The sequence below is a fragment of the Protopterus annectens genome, chromosome 6.part0, assembly GCF_019279795.1.
Source record: "Protopterus annectens isolate FY-2018-M chromosome 6.part0, PAN1.0, whole genome shotgun sequence".
In the NCBI taxonomy this organism is placed as follows: Eukaryota; Metazoa; Chordata; order Ceratodontiformes; family Protopteridae; genus Protopterus; species Protopterus annectens.
The window spans coordinates 1,348,501,803-1,348,526,120 of record NC_056737.1 but is presented as its reverse complement, the minus strand read 5'-3'; the positions used below and the strand labels follow the sequence as shown (position 1 = coordinate 1,348,526,120).

Genomic DNA, 24,318 nt, shown 5'->3' with positions numbered 1-24,318 from the left:
TGATTGAGTACAGCACAGAATATCAAGAGATGAAGAAAAACACTTTTTTGTTTCTAATTGTACTTTTCCTTTAATGATTAGTAGCAAAAAAAACGTAAGACCAAGGCATTTAATTTATGTTTAGATGGTACTCAGCAGTGTCATAATAGCAATTAAGTAGCGCATTGTAAATTCATGCTGATATATGTCAAAGAGTGTGACTGTTTAAATTTGTGCTGATGTATGTCAGAGTGTGACTATTTCCTGACTGTTGCTTAAATAATATCCAATCAGAGCAGAGAAAATGCACAAGGAGTGATGACACAGGAGATTTTATTTGTAGGTTGAAAAAAAAATAATTTTAAAATGTTCTGTCCATGTTGTAATATATATGGCGTTATGGTCTACTAATGTAAAAAATCTCCAATTCTTACATAAATATAATGTGGGGCTTATAACTCAATTTAAATTCTTTGTTTTTCTAAATTTGTATTTCACTTTGCATATCCCTACATTAATTGGTGTTACTTATTGCTTAACTACATCTTATTTCACTATATGTTTTGTAATATTTATTTCACTTAGTATGTACATGCATCCCTCAGGAATGCTCACAATAATTTTCTTGTACTGTTTCTGACTTGAGAACTTTCTAATGTGTCCTTTCTGGGTCATTTCATTGGCTTGATTAAACAACCTTGCTAAATACAATGTAAAAATAAATAAAACTAATTATGATGTCATTGTCATTTGCTGAAGCAGCAAGAAAATGCTTTCAACTGTTAAGTCTGTTTTTTAGTCATAATAACCACTTTCCATTGCAGGGGAAGAGAACTGAGAAAAATGCTAAAGTATAAAACATCTCCGTTTCCCCTGTAGAATGCTTAGCAAATGTGTGAACACTGCATTTTTACGTGTCATTGACTAAATCCTTTGTTGCATTCACAGAAAGAAGAAAAAGCAATGCTTGCAAGGATGAACAGACAGCGCACTGGTTCCATTGGACATAACCCTCCACATTGGGGAGGTGAACGGCCATTTTATAACCACCTAAATGCCAATCAAGTTTCCAAAGAAATGAAGAGAATGGTATGGTCACTTAAACATTTCTACTGAATTGTAATGTTGTTTAGAAAATGTTGTTTGCTAAACCCATGTAATGCAGGTTAACTCAAACTAGGGTTGGGAGGGTGGCCTAATGGTTAAGGTGTTTGCCTTACAAACACAAGGTACAGGGTTTGAATCTCACAAGGGATAATTGTCTAGGCTTAAAATTGCTCACAAGGGCAGTTAGCCTAATACTAATCTACTAATCTATCTATGAAAGTCAGTGGTATCATGAGCAAGCCTTTTTTGTTTACATGCACTCAGTTTTGCTTCATAAATGTTCATTTATCTCAACTTTTAAAGAATCACATCCCAAATCATTGGACAAATGCAATGACCGATTTGCTGCTATTTGAGTATTTATAGACTGGTTTATGTTAAGAGTAAACAGTACGTAATGTGCTTATTTTGTTAGTTTTGACTAACTGGTGGCAATGTACTGTTACCTTTGGAAGGATGGAAAGTCACCATTTTCCTCCTATTCACGAAATTTGCATCTGTGTGCATGAATTTACAAAATAATTCTAATCAAGCATCAATCACAGCTGGTACAGTTGAACTGAAAGGGACTGCACTCAGAGATAGGTCAAATTCTTGGGATAGTGATTATATATTTGATCTGTAGCTGTACATTGCAGAGCTTATCTGGGTTTGGCAGGTGTTATCTATACCCAAGGCAGCAGTTTACATTTATTATATACGCTTATGGCAAATTCCATTTTCCGTAATAACTGTAGCAAATCCTGGGGGTCAAACATCATGCTGCTGGTTGCAGTGATATAAACACACTCCCGTGAGCATCCCCTCCTAGGGCACATTGATATTTGCCATTCTTCCTGTTTGCACACAAACTTGTGAAACACTAATGGCATTCTGTATCCTCCACCAGTGATTGGCATTTGCCGAAAAAATCCCCTCCCCAAGATGGGGATTCATTTCAAGCCTACCTCCCCTCCCCACTCAGCCCTCCATCTTCCTGTGTTGTTAGTTACATGTCATGAGTGGTGCAGTTGGCTGTCCTGCCCCTGCACTGACAGTCTGATGTCTGATTCCTGGTGCCAAGTAAAAATTGCAAAAGTTTTCTACTCTGTCACTAAAGATCCAGAAAGTCTTTCAAACATAAAATGCACATTTTACCTTAAGATTTGTTTGTTTTGGGACTGTTTGTGTAAATCACTTAAGTCTAGAAAAGTGGGAAATGTGTGAGGAAAACATTTAATAATACTGGAAAATATTACTGTCCTTTCAAAGAAGAAATATATATTAATTTGTACTAGAGTTGTATCAAAAAGATAAAAATGAAAAAAAACTGTTATGCTTGTTTTTTAGTAAAAGTGAAATATTTATAAATGTGTAAAGGTATATAACTTCATTTACCACTGAAAAATATAAGCCTTGTTTCTTTATTCTCTGAACTGTTGCAGAGTCTGTTAGTTGCTGCTCATTTAATCAGTGCTTCCCTGTGCCTGGCTTGGACGCCTGTGACTATAGGACTTGGACCGCTTCTAAAACTATCTGGACCCACAAAGCTGATATAAATGTTTTTTTTTTTTTTGCACTTGTTTTAACTGAGTCAGTGCCATTTAACACTTTTGTGCTGCATGTATTGATTTGGTTGAATTTATCAGTTTTTCAGCCTGCAGTTGTTAAAGAATCACCATCTATTTGTTGTTGTACTGCTCTTAGGTTGTTTTAACAGTATTCTTGTATTTCCTAACCTCCTCTGATACTGCAAAAGCTGTTCTGAGTTTGCCAAAATATTTCTAAGTTTTGCAAAGTTTTTCTGTGTTTGTAGAAGATCTCCTGTGTTTGCACACTTTTTTTCTGTATTTGTGAACATTTTTCAGGGTTAATAAACTTATTTCCAAGGATTTCTGATACTGAAGGAATTCTGCTTTTTTTGTAAGGCAGTTGTTACTGCACTTGAGCTCAAAACCAGTTTGGTTTACATTAAGAGGGTGTTAAACCTCTTCAGCTTAAAATCCACCGTAGGAAAATCTCTCCATAGTCTCCTACTGCTCACAGCTGCTCGAAGAGCTGCCAGTTTATGAAGAGGGTAGCATCACTGCAGGTCATCTAATAGTATACTACTAAACACTCTCATTTAGACCTTTAAGTGACTCCCCCAACTCCTTCCCATGTAATAAGGATATGGTGTAATGGATAGCTACTTCCTTATTATCTCTGTTTCTGGCCTGGTGGATATGTGCATCCTGAGGTAGTGTAGTAAATGCCTCATGTTCACTGACATTTAGTTTTAGAATAGACGAACACAGTGTGTGAGAGGTGTAGATACACAATGTCATTGGAGGTAAAGCTGTCACATACACACATGAAAAATGCAAACCAAGTTGCTAGTGCTACACCCAAAACATTCACTACCAACACTAAGCAGCTAGCGTGAAGCTTCTGTGTGAAGTCTGCATGTCCTCCCCGTGGGTCGAGTGGCATTCCGAAAGACATGCGTGAATGGGCATGCCTTCGTTGAAGGTTGGGCGTCGAGCTGGCAACTCGGCACCGTGAAAATCTACTGCCAATCATTAGCGGACTGGAGTTCCACTGTGGCGACCCCTAACCAGGAAAAGCCAAAAGACAACAACAACTAAGGAAAAATCACAGACTCACATATGTGAAAGTACTCACTCGTAGTCTACCCAAACCTCCAGGACCTCCTAAAATCATCTCTTAGTGGCCCTGCACACACTCAAAAAAGACAGTACCTCACAAAACACAACTCTGAAAATTATAGTAGCCCTGCTTTTAAGCCCATAAGGCAACACACCACACAGCCAAACATTTCCTTTATTGAGGATTCCATTGCAAGACTTACTGATGTCCCCCTTACCAATCTAAACAAGGAGAAGATCACAGCGAGCTGTCTGTCTGGAGCCAGGATTCACCAGATCATGCATGCACTTAGGTCTTTAAACCACAAGTATGACACAGTCATAGTCCATGTGGGCATAAATGACCTAAGACATACCTCACTAGACTATATGAAGAGAGACATGATGGAGCTCTCTGAATATGTGTCCCAGGTAGGTATGAATCTAGCCGTGAATAGCATTCTACCTACACCAATGATGATGCCACAGTACCAGCAAAAAATTAGTGACCTCAACAGTTGGCTTAGTTTCTGGTGTCACAACAAGGGGATCCGGTATCAGTCAGACTGGGGAGACATGATCAACAAACCACAATACTTTGCCAGAGATGCTTTGCAATTGTCACCACTTAGCTTCTAGATACCAGCAAAAACTTTATCTATCCCCGTAGTGCCTTTTTAGGCTGTGCCAAGTTGTGAAACCCTCCAGCATAATATAATCAGTCACAATTACCTAAAGGTTCTGCTGCTCAGTGTTAGGAGTTTAAATAAAAAAATGTACTCTCTGAAAGCACTCCTCACCCTGGAGAATGCACACACATGTTCAGTCATAGAAACTTGATTCAGAGCCATAGAAAACACCCCAGCTATCAAAGGCTATAGTACCTTTCATACGTTTTGATCCCCCTCAGCTCAGGATAAAGGAAAGGGAAGAGGTGTCTCAGTGTTCATAAATGACAAGTACACTGCTAGACTGATCCGGCAACATTACTCCCTTGAGCTGCTCCATGCCCTACTAACCTTAGGTGCAACCTCCTATCCTTACTAGCTACTGATCCCCTGGAAAACCACACCTTCTACCTAAATCTACCGGAACCTCTTAACATTCAGCCTAACACCATACTTTTGGGTGACTTCACTACCTCACCATGATCTGAGAGACTTATACAACCCATAATTCACTTGCTCAGAGGTTTTTGGACTTTGTCAAAGCAAACACCATGGAACAGCTAGTTACCTCCCTAACTAGAAGTGCAAGTATACTAGACCTAGTACTCACAAACATGAGGGAGGCTGCTCCCTCCTGTGCATTAACGTCACCCTGGTTGGATCTGACCACAAAATGATCTCTTTTAGTATTAAAACTAACCTAGAACCCCCACCAAACTCCAAACCTGTTAAGAACTTTGCTAAGGCCAATTACCTCAGACCAAGTGACAGCTTATTAAACTTTCAAGCTCCTCTGAATTTGGATGACACTCTGGCCTACTCTGAGCTGTACACAAAAGCACTGTACAACCACATTCATAGCTATATAGAGGAGGCAGTACCTGTCCGAGTCAAACCTATTATTACTGGCAAAAATAAACCACCCTGGTAGACGCCTAGCATAAACAGGCTTTTCAACAAAAGGAAAAAAATCCTCTCCAAAGCCAATAAGGAACAGACAAAACAGTGCAAATAAGATACTCACCAGTCTGAACAAACAAATGAAAGACCTGGTCAAATCTGCCAAAGCAAAGTAGGAGGCAATGGTAGCCTCCCAGGAGAAAACTAACCATAAGGCTTTTTTAATTATATTATACTTTCATAGGTTGGTACTGGGCTATCTGCCCGAAGGCATATATTAGTCCAGCCACGTTGTGCGGTATTCACCGCCCCTTTAGTAGTTCCCTAGACCCTTGTACTGGCAGCTAGTACCCTTGGCCCCTATCTAGTAGTGCTGTTGGTGTGATCCCCGATATGAACTTTCTGTTACCCATCCACTATAGGAGAAAAGCTCAGCAATGTGCCAAGGTAATCATGAATGGTAACCGTTACACCTAGCCTGAAATTATATCAAACCTGCTGGCCGACAAGTTCATTTCAAACTTTTCACTACCATACCATCACCTCCTACCACACTCAAAGAAATATCCGCAACCATCCCATACTGGTCATTATAAGGTAACAGGTCCTTGCACTTGCTAAACCCCAAAACACAGCCTCCTTGGGTCCCAACAACATTCTAGGATGCTTCTTAAATAGCTTAAAACAGAATCTATTACTGCCACTCTTTAATAACAGCATCTGTATGGGCTTTGTAACAGAGGAATGGAGGACTGCAATAATCTTCCCTATGTACAAGGGAGGGTCCATCATCCTACCTAGGGAACTGCAGACCTATAAAGTTGACCAGTCTTATCTGCAAGGCCATGGAGAGAATTATCATGAACCTGATCAATAAAGACATAGGAACTGTCCAAAAAATGGACCATTCCCAATTTGCCTTTGTCAAAGGGGGAGGTCTTGCCTGCTTAGTCTGGTGGACATCTTTGAGAAAGTCACCAGGGCCATGGATGAATATAAAACGGTACACACAGCTTATCTAGACCTGGCCAAAGCTTTTAACGTAGTCCCCCACTCAGGCATCATAGCTAATCTTACCGAGTTGGGTGTAAACCCCTAAATCATCAGAATGATAGACAACTAGCTCACAGATAGGACATGTCTGGATAGGTGAATACACTTCCAGTAAGAAACCTGTTACTTGCATTGTCCCACAGCGCTCAGTGTTGGGACCCCTCCTGTTTGGTTTATACTTCTCTGACGTTTGAGGCCTCTGGCTCACCAAGTTCACTGATGACTGTAACCTGGGAGCAATTACTGAATCCACAAATGATGTTGACATCCTACAAACAGGCCTAAAAATGACTAATGACTGCTGCCAAAATCATGGTCTGCGACAAAATGCTAAAAGATACATAATCATACCCTTCGGTAAATCAGATATCCCTGCAAATTATAATATTGACAGCACACCCCTAAAAGTAGACCCAGTGGTGGGGGACTTAGCAGCACAATAGATAGTAACCTAAACTTTGACCACAAGGTAGCTACAGTAGTGAGGAAATCCTTCTGTGCGGCTCAACTTATAAGTAAAGGCATGGCATCAAGATCAAAGCAAGTCATAGTGCCATTGTACTCGGCCATCATCAGGCCCATAATAGAGTACAGTGCTCCCTTCTACATGTACCTAATCAGGCACTTATACCAAATTGAGCAGTCCCTGAGATTTCTCACTAAAAAAATACAAATCATAAGACACATGTCGTATGCAGACCAACTAAAGGCCTTGTTTATTTACTCCGTCTCATATCGTTTATTGAGAGGGGGTCTTATGCCTGATCTGCAAGGCATTCTCTGAGCCAGCCGTGATGAAAATGTTACATATTCACAAGAACAATTATACAAGAGTTACGCATTCCGTGGACCTGAACCTTATTTGGGACTCCCAACAGAACTTACTAGAGAGACAGATTTGTATACCAAAAGCTACCTTGTCTATGGAATGAACTTCCGATCGTTGTAAAACAAAGCCCATCCCTCACTCTCTTCAAAAAGAATTTGGATAAATGCATGGGGAACCATAAATTCACTCCTGAGGTACTGCCCATGCCCCTCATGGACAGAGGCAGTCTGTAAAATGACTCAGGGCTCCAACTCCCAAAGACCCACTACCCTGATACTACCCCAATCCCATATCTGGGGAATTAAGAGATAATATTGTCATATCCTGGGTATTATTAGCTAGGTTTGCAAAGGCTCATTAGCCTAGTATTCACCTATGAAGATTCCACCTAGGTCACATGACACCTTGTTTGAACAGAAGATTTTTGATGATTACCACAACCTCCTGCCCCAGGAGTATGTAACCATGCAAATATTGTCTGGGCACTTATAAACAGAAGGATTGACAGTTAATTAGAGACAGATGTACAAAAGCTGCAGGAGTTTTGCTTGCTAGAGGATGCCTTTGAAGACAAAACTCAAACTCTTCTACCTATAAGGACATGAAAATTCCAACTTGGACTGAAAACCCAGAAACATCAATCGTGCATTACGTCTTTATCCAAAAGCAGATAACTTCTAATTTATATATAAAATAGATTTTTTTTCTGTTTTTTTTCTTTTTTCTTTTCACTTTGTTGTGCAATCCATTTATTGTATGTATATATTTACATGGGAAAATGCTTAACATATGTATGTCAAGAAATTAATTTTATTGTTCAACTTTAAATGTTTGTGGCTGATATGTTACTAACTTAAGGAGTTATGCATTTTACTTATGTGATGTCCAGCCTTGGAAAAGCGTGAATTCTCAGTGCTAATTGCTACTCTTGGATATTTAAAGATGAACTCATTTTAGAGAGCAAATAGTAAGGTCTGTTCTTGATTTGCTAGTTTTGACTAACCATTGGCAGTATGCCATAAATTTAGGATGTTAGTACTGCAGTACCATATACCTTTAAAGCCTGTTGTCCTTTTTATAATAACTGATACCAGTGACAGGAGTGAAACCTCACATCACTGGTTATGTTGCTTCAGATATTGATGGCATAGGTTCTTCTTCTTTCAGCTTTTCCCGGTTAGGGGTCACCACATCGGAACTCCGGTCTGCTAATGATTGGCAGTAGATTTTTACGGTGCTGAGGTGGCAGCCCGATGCCCAACCTTCAACAAAGGCACACCCATTCACGCATGTTTTCCGAACACCACTCGACTGCGGGGGAGGACATGCAGACTCCACACAGAAGGCATTCCAGCCGAGAATCGAATGGTAGAACCTCTTGCTGTGAGGCGACAACGCTACCGCTGCACCATAGGTGCAGGAGTAAAATCCCTTAGCCTATGTCTATTTCATATCAATTAGTGGCAACAGGTAGGATTATACACCAGTTTCCTTCGGCATATATGCATTTTTCTTCATAAAAGTGAATTTTTCATTTGAATTATGCTGACCTTTCCCAAAATAATACGCTTATTTCAAATTACATTACATGAGGATAAATTTGTGCATATGCATTTATAACTAAAATTACAAGCTACAATTCATTCTGTGACTAATTATAATGATGTTTCCCTGTAAAGTTTCTTAGAAATTTTCAAATAATTTAAGTAATATAGTGTTATAATGACACAAGCAACCAATGGCTCTGTGTAGTTATTAGATGCCTCTTTTTGCCATTCAGTTCACAAGTAACGTATACAAATGGTATGTTCTAGCTTATAAATTAAGTGCATTTCAGAATCACTTGTTATGGTGTTGTCATAACATTAGAATTGGAAATTATATTTATTTCTCAATAAAAGTTATAAATATTTTAAATCTTATAGTGAAAAACACAGGTTTTGCCAAGTGCAGAGGTCGCCACATGTTTGAAATGTTATGATCTTTTATTTTTAGTGCTGTTAGCTTTTGTATTGTGTTGTATAAGACACCACAGTGACCAAAGACAGAGTGGCAGCTCTCTCTCAAGTGGCAGAAATTTTGATTTCACTAAGGCTGTTTAGAATTTTAAATTTGATTAATTCAGATCACAAGTGATCAGTTTCAGTCTTAGCCCAGGAATACAAAGAAAGTCAGGATGACATTTTGTGAGAGATAGCAAGAGTAAATAAAAATGCACATAACTGAAATACCATTATTAGCTAACAAAATGTAAAAATTATATACAGCTGTAGTGTACATTATTTACAATAGATAAAGACAAATTTCATTTAGAAAGTGAGGTGTCTCTATGATGATTATAGCTGTGTGATGTCTAAGTGAGAATGATAGGGTAGTTGAGTGGAGTGACAGATGTTAGAGTTTCTAAGTAGTTGAAAGGAGAAGTTATATTAAGTAAAAGATTGTGATTTAAAATTGTAGCTTGGTACTATAGAATGTGTCATATGAGGGACAGTAAGAGTCTTACTAGTAGGAGAACGAGAGAGAGTGTGAGTGAGACAGGTTAAGTTAGTTTACATGGTTATTTGAGAGATTGATAAGAGGAGGTGAGTTTTATATTCAGGGTAAGATGAGTATATTTTATTTGTGGGGAAAGAATTTCCCAGAGTTTTGGACCTAGTATAGAGTATTAGTGATCCATACCATGGAGTTTAGTTTGGAGGGTGCGCAGAGTGGCTGTGGTTTCTGTAGGCTTGTCACCTATCTGGTATTTTTCTTGACTATTTAGAAATCAGGATGATTCTTCAGAAAGTATTGTACAAACTACAGTATTCTGTGTAGAAGCATGGACAGAATGCTGGAGTTTGTTAAAAAGCAACCTGTCTTTTTTTCTCTCAAAAAAAAGTATCACTAGAGCAATGAGGTAGACTCAGATACTCCACAACAAAGAGAGAAAGAGTAATGCTAAGTAGTTTGGGTGGATGAAAATGGACTAAAAGAAATGTTCTGCCCTAGTGACATATTTGTTCGTGTCATAAAATAGGCGTGGTTGTGGGTGGAGATAGGTTGGGCCTGGGTGAAGTCATGAGTAGAGCAGGAGGGTGCGGCTTTGGCCCAGTTTTCAGCATCGCATGAGATGGCAACCTTAGATTTCCGAGAGGCTTCTTTTGAGAAGGAATTTTAAGATATATGCTTGAATTTCTTTATTTCAAATATAACTGAGGAATATACGTAAAGACCAAACAAACACTGAAAAGCTTTCCAAAATCCACAAGAGATGCCAGACGTCCGTAAAACAAACCGTTTAATGAAACAAGTAAACTGAAGCGCTTCACAAAGCACTTTTCGTTCAAGTCGTACACGAACTTCATCAGATACCATAAAATCAATTAGAATTGTTTAAATACTGTGCGTAATCCATCAGCTGATGAATTAATTAAAAAATTAAAGGAATACAATCCTTATACCAATACATACATACTATACATAATTATTTAATTCTAATAAAATACTGTTATGATACTTAGGTCTCCCATTCAATCATACAAAAAATTAAAAAATTATTAAAAGATAAAGCACTATAATACTAAGGCACAAGACTTTTAGAATGAAGCATAAAGAAAACATTCTAACATAACCAGCAGCTACTGCAGCAAACCATAATGTAACCCTATTCTTTTGATTCTATTTCTTTGTACATATTTGTGAACCATATAGTTTTCTATATTTAATTTGTTTGTATTTTTTATCTATATACATATACATACTTATATATATATATAAACGTGTACATAAAAATTATACACTTACACATACTATATTTAATATTTATTTATTTGTTTATTTAATTATTTATTTATTTATTTGATTGCATTTTGAAAATACCCATCAGGATTGCTTTATCCCTATGTTACCGTGGTCTTATATTGTACAAATAGTTAATTACCTATGAAGGCTTTTAAGTTTTAATATAGCCATAATTGAACACATGTCATTAAGGCCCAGCCAAATGTATGCATTTAATCGAATCTGCCATAATAGTTCCTGCTTTTCAAGTTCTATTTCAACAGGCCCCCCTCTTATGTTATACATCAATTGGTCCAGAATCCAGAATTTAAATACGTGTAGGATATTCTAAAACATGTTTTGCTAATGCATTATCTTGCTTACCTTTATTTATACTATAAGTATGTTCATAGATTCTGTCCCTTATTCTACAAATAGTTTTGCCCACATAGAAACATGGGCAAGACTGGCATTTAGCCAGATATACCACCATTTTAGAGTTGCAGTTAAATCTACCTTTACTTTTCAAGTCCAAATTTTTAATGGTTAGTGTATTGTTCACCAGGATGTATTTACAGTAGGGACAGGTTCCACATGTATACATACCCTTTTTGTTATTATTGAAGTTATTGTTATTTTTATGTATACCTTCCAAGAGTTCTTTAAAATTCCTGTCTCTCCTAACTGTAAATTTTGGTTCTTCCCCTATTTTTTGTATTATTTCTTTACTCTCTTTAAGAATGTTCCAATTTTTAGATACAATACCTTTCAAAAAATAGAAATCAGAATTAAATGTCAAGATGAAACTGTACTCAAAAGTTGGAATTCTCTCAGTGGTCATTACTTCTATGTGGGAATCTATTCTTTCACTCATAGAGTCCTCAGGGGTGTTTACTATTAGAACTTGGATCTGTGCTTCCATATTACTTCTCACTATTGGTGTATAAATTCCCCTATTTCTCTTCCTTTGGACTTCATCTATTAGATTATCTAACATGGTATTTGGATAAGCTCTTCTGAGGAACATCTTCCTCAAATTATTACATTCCTCATGGAAATCATCCTCTCTTGAAATCATTCTTGCTGCCCTAACTAGTTGTCCCTTGACAACTGACTTTTTTTGGAACATAGGGTGGGTGCTAGAATAATGTAAGAAAGTATTAGAGTATGATGGTTTCCTATAAATTCGAGTCTCATACTTCTTCTCAATGTTATTTTTAATCAAAAGTACATCTAGAAATGAGATTTGTTTCTCCTCAAAGTTATATGTAAGCTGAAGGAAATCAGTGCTTTCATTCAAATATTTTACTAAACACTCTGCCTGATTTTGGTTTCCCTTGAGTAATATAAATATATCGTCCAGGTACCGGGTGTAGTAAATAATTTGACAATTAATATGTTCTTTGTTAAATATATAGTATTTCTCCCAATAATTCATGACCAGGTTAGCGAAACTTGATCCGCAGGGTGACCCCATTGCCACTCCGCTTTTTTGATGGAAAAAGTTATTTTTAAAAGTTAAATAATTATGGGCCAATACTATACTTAATAACTCTTCAACTAGCACTAATTCTGACGAAGATGCTCCTTTTTCTTTAATATTCAAAATCACCCACTCAATACCTACATCTTGTGGTATTGAGGTATAGAGATCTTTTACATCGATTGTGAGTAAATTATTATCTTCATCAAACCCTATATTATTGATCCTTTCCAAAAAAGACCAAGAGTCTTTACTTATACAGGTTTCTAAATTTACATATTTCTGAAGAATCTTATCCACTACCTTAGCACACGCATAGGTTGCACTATTCCTGCCATCCACTATTGGTCTAAGGGGTGGATTACTCAAATCCTTATGTATTTTTGGTACCCCAAATATAACTGGAGCAATAGGTGATGGCATTATTAAATAATTGTATAACTCAATATTAATTCTCTGTTCTATAAATAAATCATTTATGTAAATTTTATTCTGTTATTGGCCTGGTTATATTCATTAATGGATACTTGATTATAAGATTCGGATATCAACATTAGTTCGATTCTGTTTTCATAATCTACCTGGTCCATGAAAACCAGACCCCCACCCTTATCTGGTTTCATGATACGGACTCTAGTGTCTTTCAAATATTTTATCCAGGTTTGTTCTTCATTTGTAAGGTTATTCCTAACTCTACCATTCCCTCTTAAATTGTCCATATGTCTGAAATCAAGTTCACACATTTTTTCAAAGGTGTATAGCGAGTTATGCAATGGTGGGTTATAAGTACTTGCAATCCTAAATTCATTCTTATCCATTTTACTCACATTTCCCAACAAAACTGCCAAGTTTAGTTTTCTCACAAAGATTTTTAAATCCAAAATGCAGTTCGTAACATTCAGTCTTTTAGTAGGAATGAATGTAAGGCCCTTTGCTAATACATTAGTTAATTCAACAGGGACATGGACCGAGGAATAGTTATATATTGAAAAGTCCCCCTCAGAGTTCGTCACAATCAGGGGGGAAGTATCCGGAACCAGTGGATTTATTTCCATTTGTTGTGTCTCTTTCTCTGGTTCCGTGTATTCTGCATTCGACTCCTCTGAAATTTGTATGAACACACACCGACATTGTGAAGGGGCAGTATGGGAATAAATTATCCCTCCCCATAAAAAAAGGCAAACTAGCCACTGACCACACCAGCTACTCAGTTTCTCTGTTGCATCTATGATATTAGCTTCATCCAAGATCACTACCAGTGAAGGTGGTTGCCATGATAATTAATACTGTTTTGTTTTAAATGCCTTTATTAAATTATCACTTAAAACACAGGCAAACATATATTAACAGAATAGAAAACAAGCCATTTTAACATTTTTCTATTTAAATGCAGTATATGTCATATATAATTTCTTTCTTGCTATCATCAATCCAACATTACAAAAAATTGCTGTCTTCCCTTAAAGCTCACTCCTCCTCCTGAACTTATTATGCATGTATTGTTCCCACAATTTCCATTTACTTCTATGTAATTTGCCCCTTCCCGTTTCTAAAGATACCTCTTCCAGTTCTTTTATCTCTGTTATAATATTCAGTATCTTAAATACAGTTGGTGTAGACTTGGATTTCCATTTTCTAATAATTGCATTTTTGGGAGCCAACAGAATTAAACTGAATAAGGCCTTACTGTGTCTAGGCAGTTCAGATCTTGTATCCCAGCTCAAAAGAATTATTTACTTACTTACAGCCATTCGCTCGCCTAATATTTTTGATAGAGTATACTCTATAGGGATTTTTTTTTAATCTGTCAACTCATTACACTCCCAAAACATATGTACCCAGTTAACTCTTTCTCCTATGTCACACCTCCGACATTTGCTATCCACTTGAGGAAAAATTCTTTGAAGTTTGCTTGGGGTATAAAAATAAGTATACAAACGCTTCCAAGCAAAGATCCTAAACCTTCGGGACTTGGTTGCTTACTTGGCAGCCATTCATATTTCTTCCCATTGTCTTCTTATAAATTGCTTTTCCAGTTTCTTTTCCCAATCTTTTTTTAACCTCCTCTGATTGATTCTTATAGTTATTGCTCAATATTTTATATGCCCTACTAATTATCCCTTTTTTAATAGTTGCTTCTGTTCTAGATTCAACTAAAAACTCTAACAGAGCAAGTCTTTCACTTAAAATCCCCCCATCCCTTTCTCTTTGCCTGTACTCTGAGATCAAGCCTTGGTATTGAAGGCAGTCTCTAGCCTGCAATCCAGATATCTTCTTGGCCCCGTGCCAGTCTATTACCTTTCCTGCTTGAGTTATTTGTTCCTATTATTTTGCGTCACTTGCCAGGTTTCTCCAATAAATTCCAGCTCCCTCTTGCCTATTTTATGTACCCATACTTGGAGGCATCCCTATTGGCAAAATCTCCTTTCTCCATTCTCATACTGGCTTAGTTCTTAGAATACCTTATTATTCTGTATGGTTGTTGTTATTCTCCTTAAGGATCTGTGTCCAAAATCCCACTCTGTATTTCTTGATCTTCCCTCTTGCTTCATTATCATCCCTTTCCACTTTGAATCATAATCTTGCACTTGTGTTATGTACATGAGCTTTAACTTCTCCAAAATATCCCTTTAAATCAGGTAAACCTAAACTGTCCTGTTCTATTCGAAGGATGATCTTATCACACTTAACTCTTGCCCTCCACCCCTCCCAGATAAATTCCTTCAATTCTTTATTAATTACTATCCACAACTTGTCCCTGGTTGATAAAGGTATGTCTAACCTATATACAAGACTAAAGGGACTAACACATTTTCACTGCTTGTATCTTATTATCCATGTCCATAACTTAAGAGTTTCCAGTTTCTCAATTTTTGTATTATCTTTTGTTTAGTCTCTTCCCACATATCCCTAACTGTTTTTAATCCATACTCCTAAATACTTCGTCTTATCATGTCTCCATACATATGCTTACTGCTGAACCAGTTTGTGTGTGGGTACATAATTTACGGCTATAGCCTTTGTCTTATCTTCATTAATTTTATATCCTAAAAAGACTTCACACTGTCTTAAAATTTTGCACAACACTAAGATGTCCTTTTTTGGATTTACCAAGTACAAAATAATGTCATCTGTGAATAAAGCCAACTTTTCTTGATTCCCATACTAATTATATCCTTGTATTTTTGAGTTTGTTATTTTCTTTGCCAGTGACTCTAAATATAAAGCAAACAAAGCAGAAAGATGACACTATGCCTGGTTCCTCTGTTCAAACACAGTTTATCCAAGAGGGACCCTCACACTTTAATTATTGCCTCTGATCCTTCATATATCATTCAAATTAACCTTGTTATTGTATTAGGGAATGCAAATTCTTCCAATGCACTGCTCAGAAAATCCCAGCTTACTCTGTCAAATGCCTTCTGTGCATCAAGGTCCACTAACATCAGAGGTATTTTCTTACATTGTTCTTACCACTGGATCATCATTGTTCTATTAATGTTGTCAAATGTTTGGCTTCCCTTCCCAAAACCACACTGATCTGCATCTATTAGTTTTGGCAAGACCTTTACCATTCTTTTAGCTAATGTGGACATAAACCCTTTATAATTGTGGTTTAAAATTGAAATGGGTCTAAATGAAGCTGGATATGAAGGGTCTCTGTCATCTTTATGTAACACAGCTTTCTTCCAAGATGTTGGTGCTTCCCCACTTTTTAAAATACTGTTAAAATCTTCCAGATCTTTATCACTTTCTTCCCTCCTAATTTCCAGACTTCCACTGGAATACCATCTGTCCCTGGAGACTTTCCTGAAGATTGATTACACATCACTGTTTTTATCTCATCACGTTCTATCCTTAACTGTTAGTTTGTTGAGCCTCTCCTACCTCTAACATTGGCATAATTAAGTCTTCCATAAATATTTCCATTTGTACATTTTCTTGATTTCTACATTTCTCTGTTTTATAAAAACTTTCATAAAATTTCTGAAATATCTCTAAATTCTGTACAGGATCTCTAGTTAATTTTTCTTGTTATGGGTTCCCTAAGTTTGGCAACAACCCTTTCAACATTTTGTTGCCTAAGTCATTGTGCAAAATGTTTTGTGCTTTGGAGTTATCAAAAAATAGTTGGTTAATTGCAGTCTTTTTAAAGTAATGCATATTACCCAGATACTCCCTTATTTTCCATTTAGCATTCTGCATTTGCTCCTCCCCTCATTCTGTGAGATTCCCCATATTCTGCAGTACTTTAACCTTTGTCAACCCCTATAAGTAATTTCTATTACTTCTTAACCATATATTTTTCTCTTTTATTTTGACCGTATTTTTAAACTCCATTTTCATTTTATCCCAGTCAGTAGCTGTAATGTCTGAAGATGTTTCTGTCTTCCCTAATAATTCTTTAATAATTTCCGCTATCCATTCCTTAAAATTCCTCTCTTTTTAACAGGTAGGTGGGAAAGTGCCAATGTCTTATTTTTATTTTGTTACCCTGTATTTTTATTTTAGTTTTTATTGGTACATGATCACAAATAGTTATTGGATGTGTGTCAAAGCTTGCAGTTAAATGCACACGTTCCCGTGAAATATAATTTCTATCTAGTCTAGCCCAGCTGTTGTGTCTTGGCGAATAATATGTAAATTTTGTCTTGAGTTCCTATTACTGAATGTAAGTCTTCCATACCAAATATTTTCTTAAATTTCTTCAGAAATCTACCCTTTTTTGTTACATTGCTCCTTCTATGTCCCCCTGATACAGCCTCACTATTGCAAATCAAATTCCAGTCCTACCTATAAATAATATTACCTGTTGAAAGCTGATTATTACTTAAACATTTTTCTTAAGTTCCACAATAGCAGTTTTTGGTGGAATATAAATACATGCCATTGTAATCCCCCTTGTCAATAAACCCTTACTACCACACATCTACCATTGTTTGTCTTTCTTTTCTCACCTATCACTATTGGAACCCTGTAATGACTTCCCTTTTCCTCTGTCCCAGATATTCTGCTGAATATTCATTGCGAAATCCTCTCATTGTCGAACTCACATGCTTATTTCTTTCCAAATGTATCTCCTGCAGCATTGCTATTTGCACTCTGCATTTCATGATATAATTCAATACTTTTTCCAATTTATCTATTTCTGAAAGGTCATTCACATTCCATGTTAATATGGACAGCATAGCCGTCATGATAAAAAGCTGTTGTTCCCACCTATTGTACATAACAGTGTTTTTGAATGTATATTTTCAGCGTTTGTGTTCCATGCATCTACGACTGTTTGGCAGGCTGATCTTTTGAGCATTTGCGTCTTCTCATCTCCATTTGAACCCAAGTCACATTTCATTACTTTTTGTTTTAATGAAAACTCTCAGTCAAAAAACTAAATACAAAATTCCCCCATACCCTATTAACTTGGAACAGATACACAAAGCTTTGTACATCTTCAAAACATGATGTTTAATCCTTTAGAAGGGAACAGTTGCCCCAGACTGAGAGCTGCAACTACTGTCATTATCTAACCTAATATTCAAATTCTACATATGATGTAATTAGTGCACATTTACACCCCACTCTAGCAGCCCAAGAACACAGCATATGAATATTAAATTTGCTTTTGTCCAGCCTATTTTTTTTCTTCTTATGCTTTAAAACCTATATTTATTACAACAAAAAGCACTTTTTTAAATATCATTAACATTTAACAGACAGTGAAAAGACTCGCCACACATTGAAAGTACCCCTGACTACACACACTACACAAAACTGTTTTACTGTATATAACATGTCATTTGTATCATGAAATGTTTTATACAAATACTAATAAGAACAAAAGTTGTTTTATTTAGTTCCCACTTATAGTGTCCTTTTAAACATTAATGATATAAAGTGGGGAATATGCTTTATAGTCTACTCACAATTTTAACAAAGTCAACAAAATTCCAGTGTTTTTCAGCCACTTTTTCTTGTAAAGCCATATTTCACAAATGTGCATTTCCTCCTTTGCCTGTTCTATGTCAAAAAATAACTTTGATCCTCCATGAAAAAAGAACACTTTGAAGACAGCTGGATACAGCACCTTGAATCTCACACCTGCCTCTTGATATTCCCTGATTGCTGTGATAAATTTGTTTTTCTTCTGCTTGATGTACAATGAATAATCATGTTCTGCAAACACACTGCTATTTCCAGATTTTAATAATTTGCCCTTCTGCCACAGTTTTGTCGGGATCAACTATTTCTGCTGATATGATTGCATCTTTACTAATATAGGTGTTGGCTGCTTTCTCATGTCAAGGTTTGGAGCGTATACCCAATGTGCCCTTTCAGTTAACACATTCTGCTGTGGAGCACCAGACCAGTTGCTTATTTGTGCTTCATAAAGTTAATGTGGTTTGTTCCTTCCAGGTTCTCTGGTAAAGCAGTAAACCTCAGGTTTTCTCTGCATGCTCTGTGCTCTATACTATTTTTTAAACAGTTCTTTTAGAGAAACCTCATATTCAGCTAGCTTTTTCTTCATGTCAGCCTCTGATTTTTGCAATTTTATCAGTTCATCTGAATGGTTGGTTAGAGCTTCTTCTATTTTTTCCAACTTTTTGTTGATTGAATTGATGTATTCCTGCAATATTTAATTTACTGTAGTCACCTCCAAGTACATTTAATTAGCATTTTCCTTTAAATTACTGGAAGCCATCTCTTGAACCATAAACTACTTTTTGCTGAACAGCTGAAGAATCCTTCCCAGGCAGTGTTTTCTCCTTACCATTTCTGGTTGATTTCTTTCAGGTTTCCAAATTTCTTCTTTGCCTGCATAGGCAGTGTAATTACTAGCCAGTAAATTAATTTTAGCCCACCCAAAAAAAAAAAACAAAAAAAAAAAAAAACACTTTTTCAATGGCACAGTCTCTGTTTTCACACTGGGAGAGCTGAAGTTTTGCTGTTGATCAGTGTGCAGCCATCTTGGAAGTTTAGCTTATCAGTACTGGTGAGGGTGTGTGTTCTGCCCTTGCAGTATTGAGCCAGCAGTGCACTTTAATATTTACATGCAGCCAGGAAGTACTTTACTTAAGAACAGCAAAAAAGCACTGATGAATAGACCACATTTCAGAAAGGGACTGTTGAAACACTTAACTTTATCCTTATTTAAAAAAAAAAGTCTCACCGTATACAGAGATTAGTTGTGTTTAGTCACTGTGTTCATTATAATACATATCCCCAGTGAGACTTGTCAGAATCAGAAAAAAGTCAGTACATACAGACAGCTGAAATAAAAAAAAAAATGCTTTACCATTTTTTACATAATGACAACTCCTTTCCCCTAAGCTTTCATACTCCAATAAGATACTCTCCCTCTTAAGCACCGATGGCAGGAAGTGGAATGTTTACACAGATGAACTTAGGAACTGTGGAACTATAAACATACTGTGCCTTTGTGCGCACCCGTTAATTGCAAGTCACTAAGTCTACCAACACTGTGGACATCTGCAGTTTATATAAGATGCTGTGCTCGTTATATCCATTGGTAGACTCCTTTTCTTTAGTTTGTAGTGTAGTTTGGATCTGAGAAATGGACTTTCTTAACCCATTAGCATGGGCATCTTGTTATGCCAGTTTGCCTAAAATATTCTTGAGAGTCTGTTGTGATGCAGCAGCGCTGTAAAAGTACTATACTGGCAATATGATAATTTGGCATGTTTTTCAAATCTGCTACATTGAAAAGACACACTGTAATGCATACATCAACAGTTGCATCTCCTAACACACAAAACGTGTTCATTGGTTGTGTATCTCCCTTTCAACCATGTGTTCCAAAACCTCATATGAACCTTATATAATGAACTCCTTGCTCCTTTTCCCCTCACTCAACAAAGATTAAAAGCACTCTGCAGTGATCTGAAAGTGACACCCCACACACACTTGGGAGAATAACTTTTGAAAGATATCTCTCAAGCCTCACTGCATGGACATTTCAAATAATTTCATGTCTAAGCTACTGTTACAAAATGGACCTAAAATTGTCAAGATATTTAGGATTCCCCTTCCCTTCATGTTAACACCACTGCTGTTGCCACCCTTTTTGAGTGCAAGTTCCCATCTCTGCTTCACCTTTTTAAATGATTCAAACTTGCTACCCCCTACTTTCTAATAAAAATCAGTGGGGAAACTATCAAGCCCCCCTGGCTTGCCCCCTTTGAAATACTTAAGCACCTCGCACCCCTGTTACCTCCCTCTTATCTTTTTTATTGAGATCTCTCTTTTTCTTGTCTCTTAATATCTGCCCTTCCATGCAAAAGATCAACTTAGATTACTACAGAAGATTAAATGTAGTAAAAAATTAGTGAAACAGAAAAACAGTAAAAAAACAACAAGCTTTTGTCTTCACTGCTTTGTTGGGCTGTATAAAAACAAAATGTATGTCTGCCTTGATACTATTTCTGCAGTGATTTTAGGCATATTCCTTAATCAAGCTGCACTTTTTTTTTTTTAAGAACTAGTATCTTCATTTGTTTTGGATTGGGTATTAAGAATATTTCACTTTTGTGTTTGAACATCTGTCTGCTCTGCAGCTTTAGAAGTTGTAGGTACATTTATTGCTCCATCAGATTCTAAATGATATGATGACAGCTTTTTTGTTTACATAAGGCTGTGGGTCAGAGCTTGTCAGCACCATTCTCCAGCATCACATGCACAGAGGACCCATACTAGGTTGAGGGGATTCACGTACAATACAATAAACTGAAGAAATTACCCCATATTATGTATTATCCCCACTATAGTTGCAGTCTTACCTCCATATAAGGTGCAGATTGGTGGCTGACCATTCTGTGACAAACATTCTGTTTGCAAATGGCACATGGGCATACATGGTGTCAGTCTAGGTAAAATATATCTTTTCTGTCATGAGTTAATATTTTAGGTGTAATGTGTTGATAGGCTGAGAGGTATTTGAAAAGAGACTATTATTTTCTTTTGCTCTACTTATTTGTTATGAGACCTTTCAGTGGTTATGTAGGTGAGAAAGCTAGATAGGAAATCATTTGTCAAAATGACACAAATTTATTCATTTGTTTATTTCTGTTGGTGGAGAGCCTAGGATGACACGATCTGCTTTCAGATGAGACCTAGAGAAATGCAAAAAAATTGCAGCTGCCACACATCACAAGTTCAATTATAATTTGAAGATGTATGGTAAAGTATAATAAAGTCAACATTCAGATCACAGTTCTTTATAGAAAGACTGCAGCATTAGAAGTTTAAAAACAGCATGAAAAGAGATAGCTGGGTAAGATGTGTGTGTGTGTGTGTGTATATATATATATATATATATATATATATATATATATATATATATATATATATTGTTTGTGAAATAATGGAGAACAGCAGGAAAACTAAAACTGCAGAGCTGTAACACTTTTGTCAATGCTAACATATTGTCTTATATGTTTTAACTTTTGTCTCTTACTCTCCAGGCAGCTACCAGAGCTGCTGAAAAAAAAATATGATTAAAATGCTTTATAGGTCAGACTAAATGATCAGGGAATTTGAGATTTAAACAAGGAATAACCTTAGATATTTCTGAGAATTGAAGAGAGAGAGAATTCTGACCTCTTTTTTGGGTTAATCTGTATGCTAAATCAAGAAATAACAAAAGTATACGAAATAAAAACTAACTTTATCCACAAGAAAACACCACAAAGGCTCGGAGTAACTCGAAACCGCACCTTTAATGAAATACAATAACATGACACGCTTTTCGTCCAGTATCTTCACCAGACTTCATCAGACAAGTCTTTCAAACAAAATTCACAGTATAAAAACACTCCTTTCTAATTAATTAGTTGATCATCTGCACCCAATCAAGACCTATTAACATTACTAACTAGTAATCATCATAAACTTACACACTGTAATTTAAAATACTAAACAATCTTATCCTAGTAATTTCTATTTTACTATAAATATTTAAATAAAACTACCATTTATACAAATCCTCTTCTAAACTAGTATTTTTGTTTGAAAGACTTGTCAGATGAAGTCCAGTGAAGCTACCGGACGAAAAGCGCTTCATGTTATTGTATTTCATTAAAGTTGCGGTTTTGAGTTAATCCGAGCCTTTGTGGTGCTTTCTTGTGGATAAATCAAGAAATAACTTCTACAACTTACAGGAAATGAGTCATTTATACCACATGCACACTAGCAATACTATATCTACATTAATAAAAAGTAGCTTTTTTTGACAAGGACTTACAATATCATGTGACTTAACGAGTCTGATCACCTCTACTAAATTTCAATGCTAAGATGAAAATTATTAGTTTTGTAAACTTTACTTGTGAAACATTTGATAGGTTCATAGATGTTTACTAGGCTAATGACCACAAGGGCCTTTTTAATCCTAGCCATGCATCCCAAATCTCTGACAAGTTCTGATACCCTTGATAAGTGTAAGCAGGGCTTTGGGAGATGAAACATTTACAAGCAGGGGCCTGGGAGATGAATGATTTACAGGTTGCCTGTGTCCATTAGGGACATAGGTGCCAAAACATGGATGAATTTTCTGTTCCCCATTCAGTTGTCCAAGTTGCACTTGAATTGGGTTAGGGAGAAATTTTGCTTCTCATGGATGGGGATCCTGTTCCATAGACAGGTTAGTCTCTGGATATGGGTCTATATTAGAACACCGAACTTTCAAAATTTCGAGTGTTCTAATATCGACCCGTTTTCAGAGAACACTAAAAATATCGAAGAAACAGAAAACTATATTTATTCCTAGGGAAAGAATTTGGTTGTCCGTTTCTGTTGCTTCGGTATTTTCAGTGCTGTGGTGGAAAGTTACGGGTCGGGTACAGGTAGTGTGCAATTGTGTGGACGTGAGGGTTAGGGCGGGGTAGGTGGGTTAGGGCGTGGGTGAGTTGACTGTGAGATAGTGACGGACCTTAGGGTTTGGGTTAAGGTAAGTGGATAGTTACTGGTGTATGTACAGTTTAGTGTAGGGTTAGGTGTAAGAGTTTAGGTGTATGTGTGTGGATTGCTGTTTGTTTGGTGTGCTTGTGTTGTGTGTATGTGTTTTGGAACAGCAAATTTTTTCCCTAGGAAAAAATTCACTGTTTTGCATGTTCAGTGTTTTAAATTTTCGATTAATAGGGTTCAATATTAGAACACTCGAAATGTTGAAAGTTCGGTGTTCTAATATAGACCCTCTGGATACATACCTGTCTTTCCAGCAGGTCCTATTTATATCACAGGCAAGGTTTAAGTCTTTAGAATGGGTGATTCTGGTGCTGTTTGTTTTGTGGATACACAGGAGTTCCATCAGAGTGGGGTCTGACAATGCCCTGTATGCCAGGCATAGATCGTCCCTCAAAAGCCTGTCGGAGACTGAATATAAGGATAGGGCCTTGAGGCTGTCTGCATAGGACATTTTACTTACTCCCTGTATTATTTTAGTGAGAAACCTCTGTTGAACGTTCCAGTTGATGAATATGCCTGGTTAGGTACATACCAAAGTGGGCATTGTACTCAGTGACAGGTCTGATGAATGCCAAATACAGTGGAACAATGACTTCCTTGGACTTAGATGTCATACCTTTGTTTATAAGTTGCACAACATCGAATAATTTCTTCACTACTGTAGACACGTGATGGTCAATGGCTAGATCTCTAAGTCCCTGACTACTGGGTCAACTCTAAGGGGTGTGTTGTCAATATGATAGTTACCAGGGGGTGGATGACTTCATACTGTTATGCATTTCTTGGCGTTTAATTTTAGTCCATGGCACTGACACCAGTTGTTTGTCTGTGTCAGCCCTTCGTGGAGAACATTTGTGTCAGTGTGGGATTCAGTGACAGCTCCTGATCTGCAGTCATCCCCAAATTTAGTCAGCCAGAGATCACTGCCATTGGTCTTGACTTCAGAGA

At 36.8% G+C, this 24,318-nt stretch overlaps 1 protein-coding gene across 1 annotated transcript in view; it reads left to right on the top strand.

Annotated features, from left to right (window-relative positions):
* The window catches only part of ADCY5 (adenylate cyclase 5), a 1,187,789-nt gene that overhangs the window by 424,521 nt on the left and 738,950 nt on the right, over window positions 1-24,318 (top strand). Inside the window, exon 7 of the mRNA XM_044073657.1 lies at window positions 928-1,068. Within this exon, the coding sequence (XP_043929592.1) occupies window positions 928-1,068 (141 nt within the window). The remainder of the gene's footprint in view (window positions 1-927; window positions 1,069-24,318) is intronic.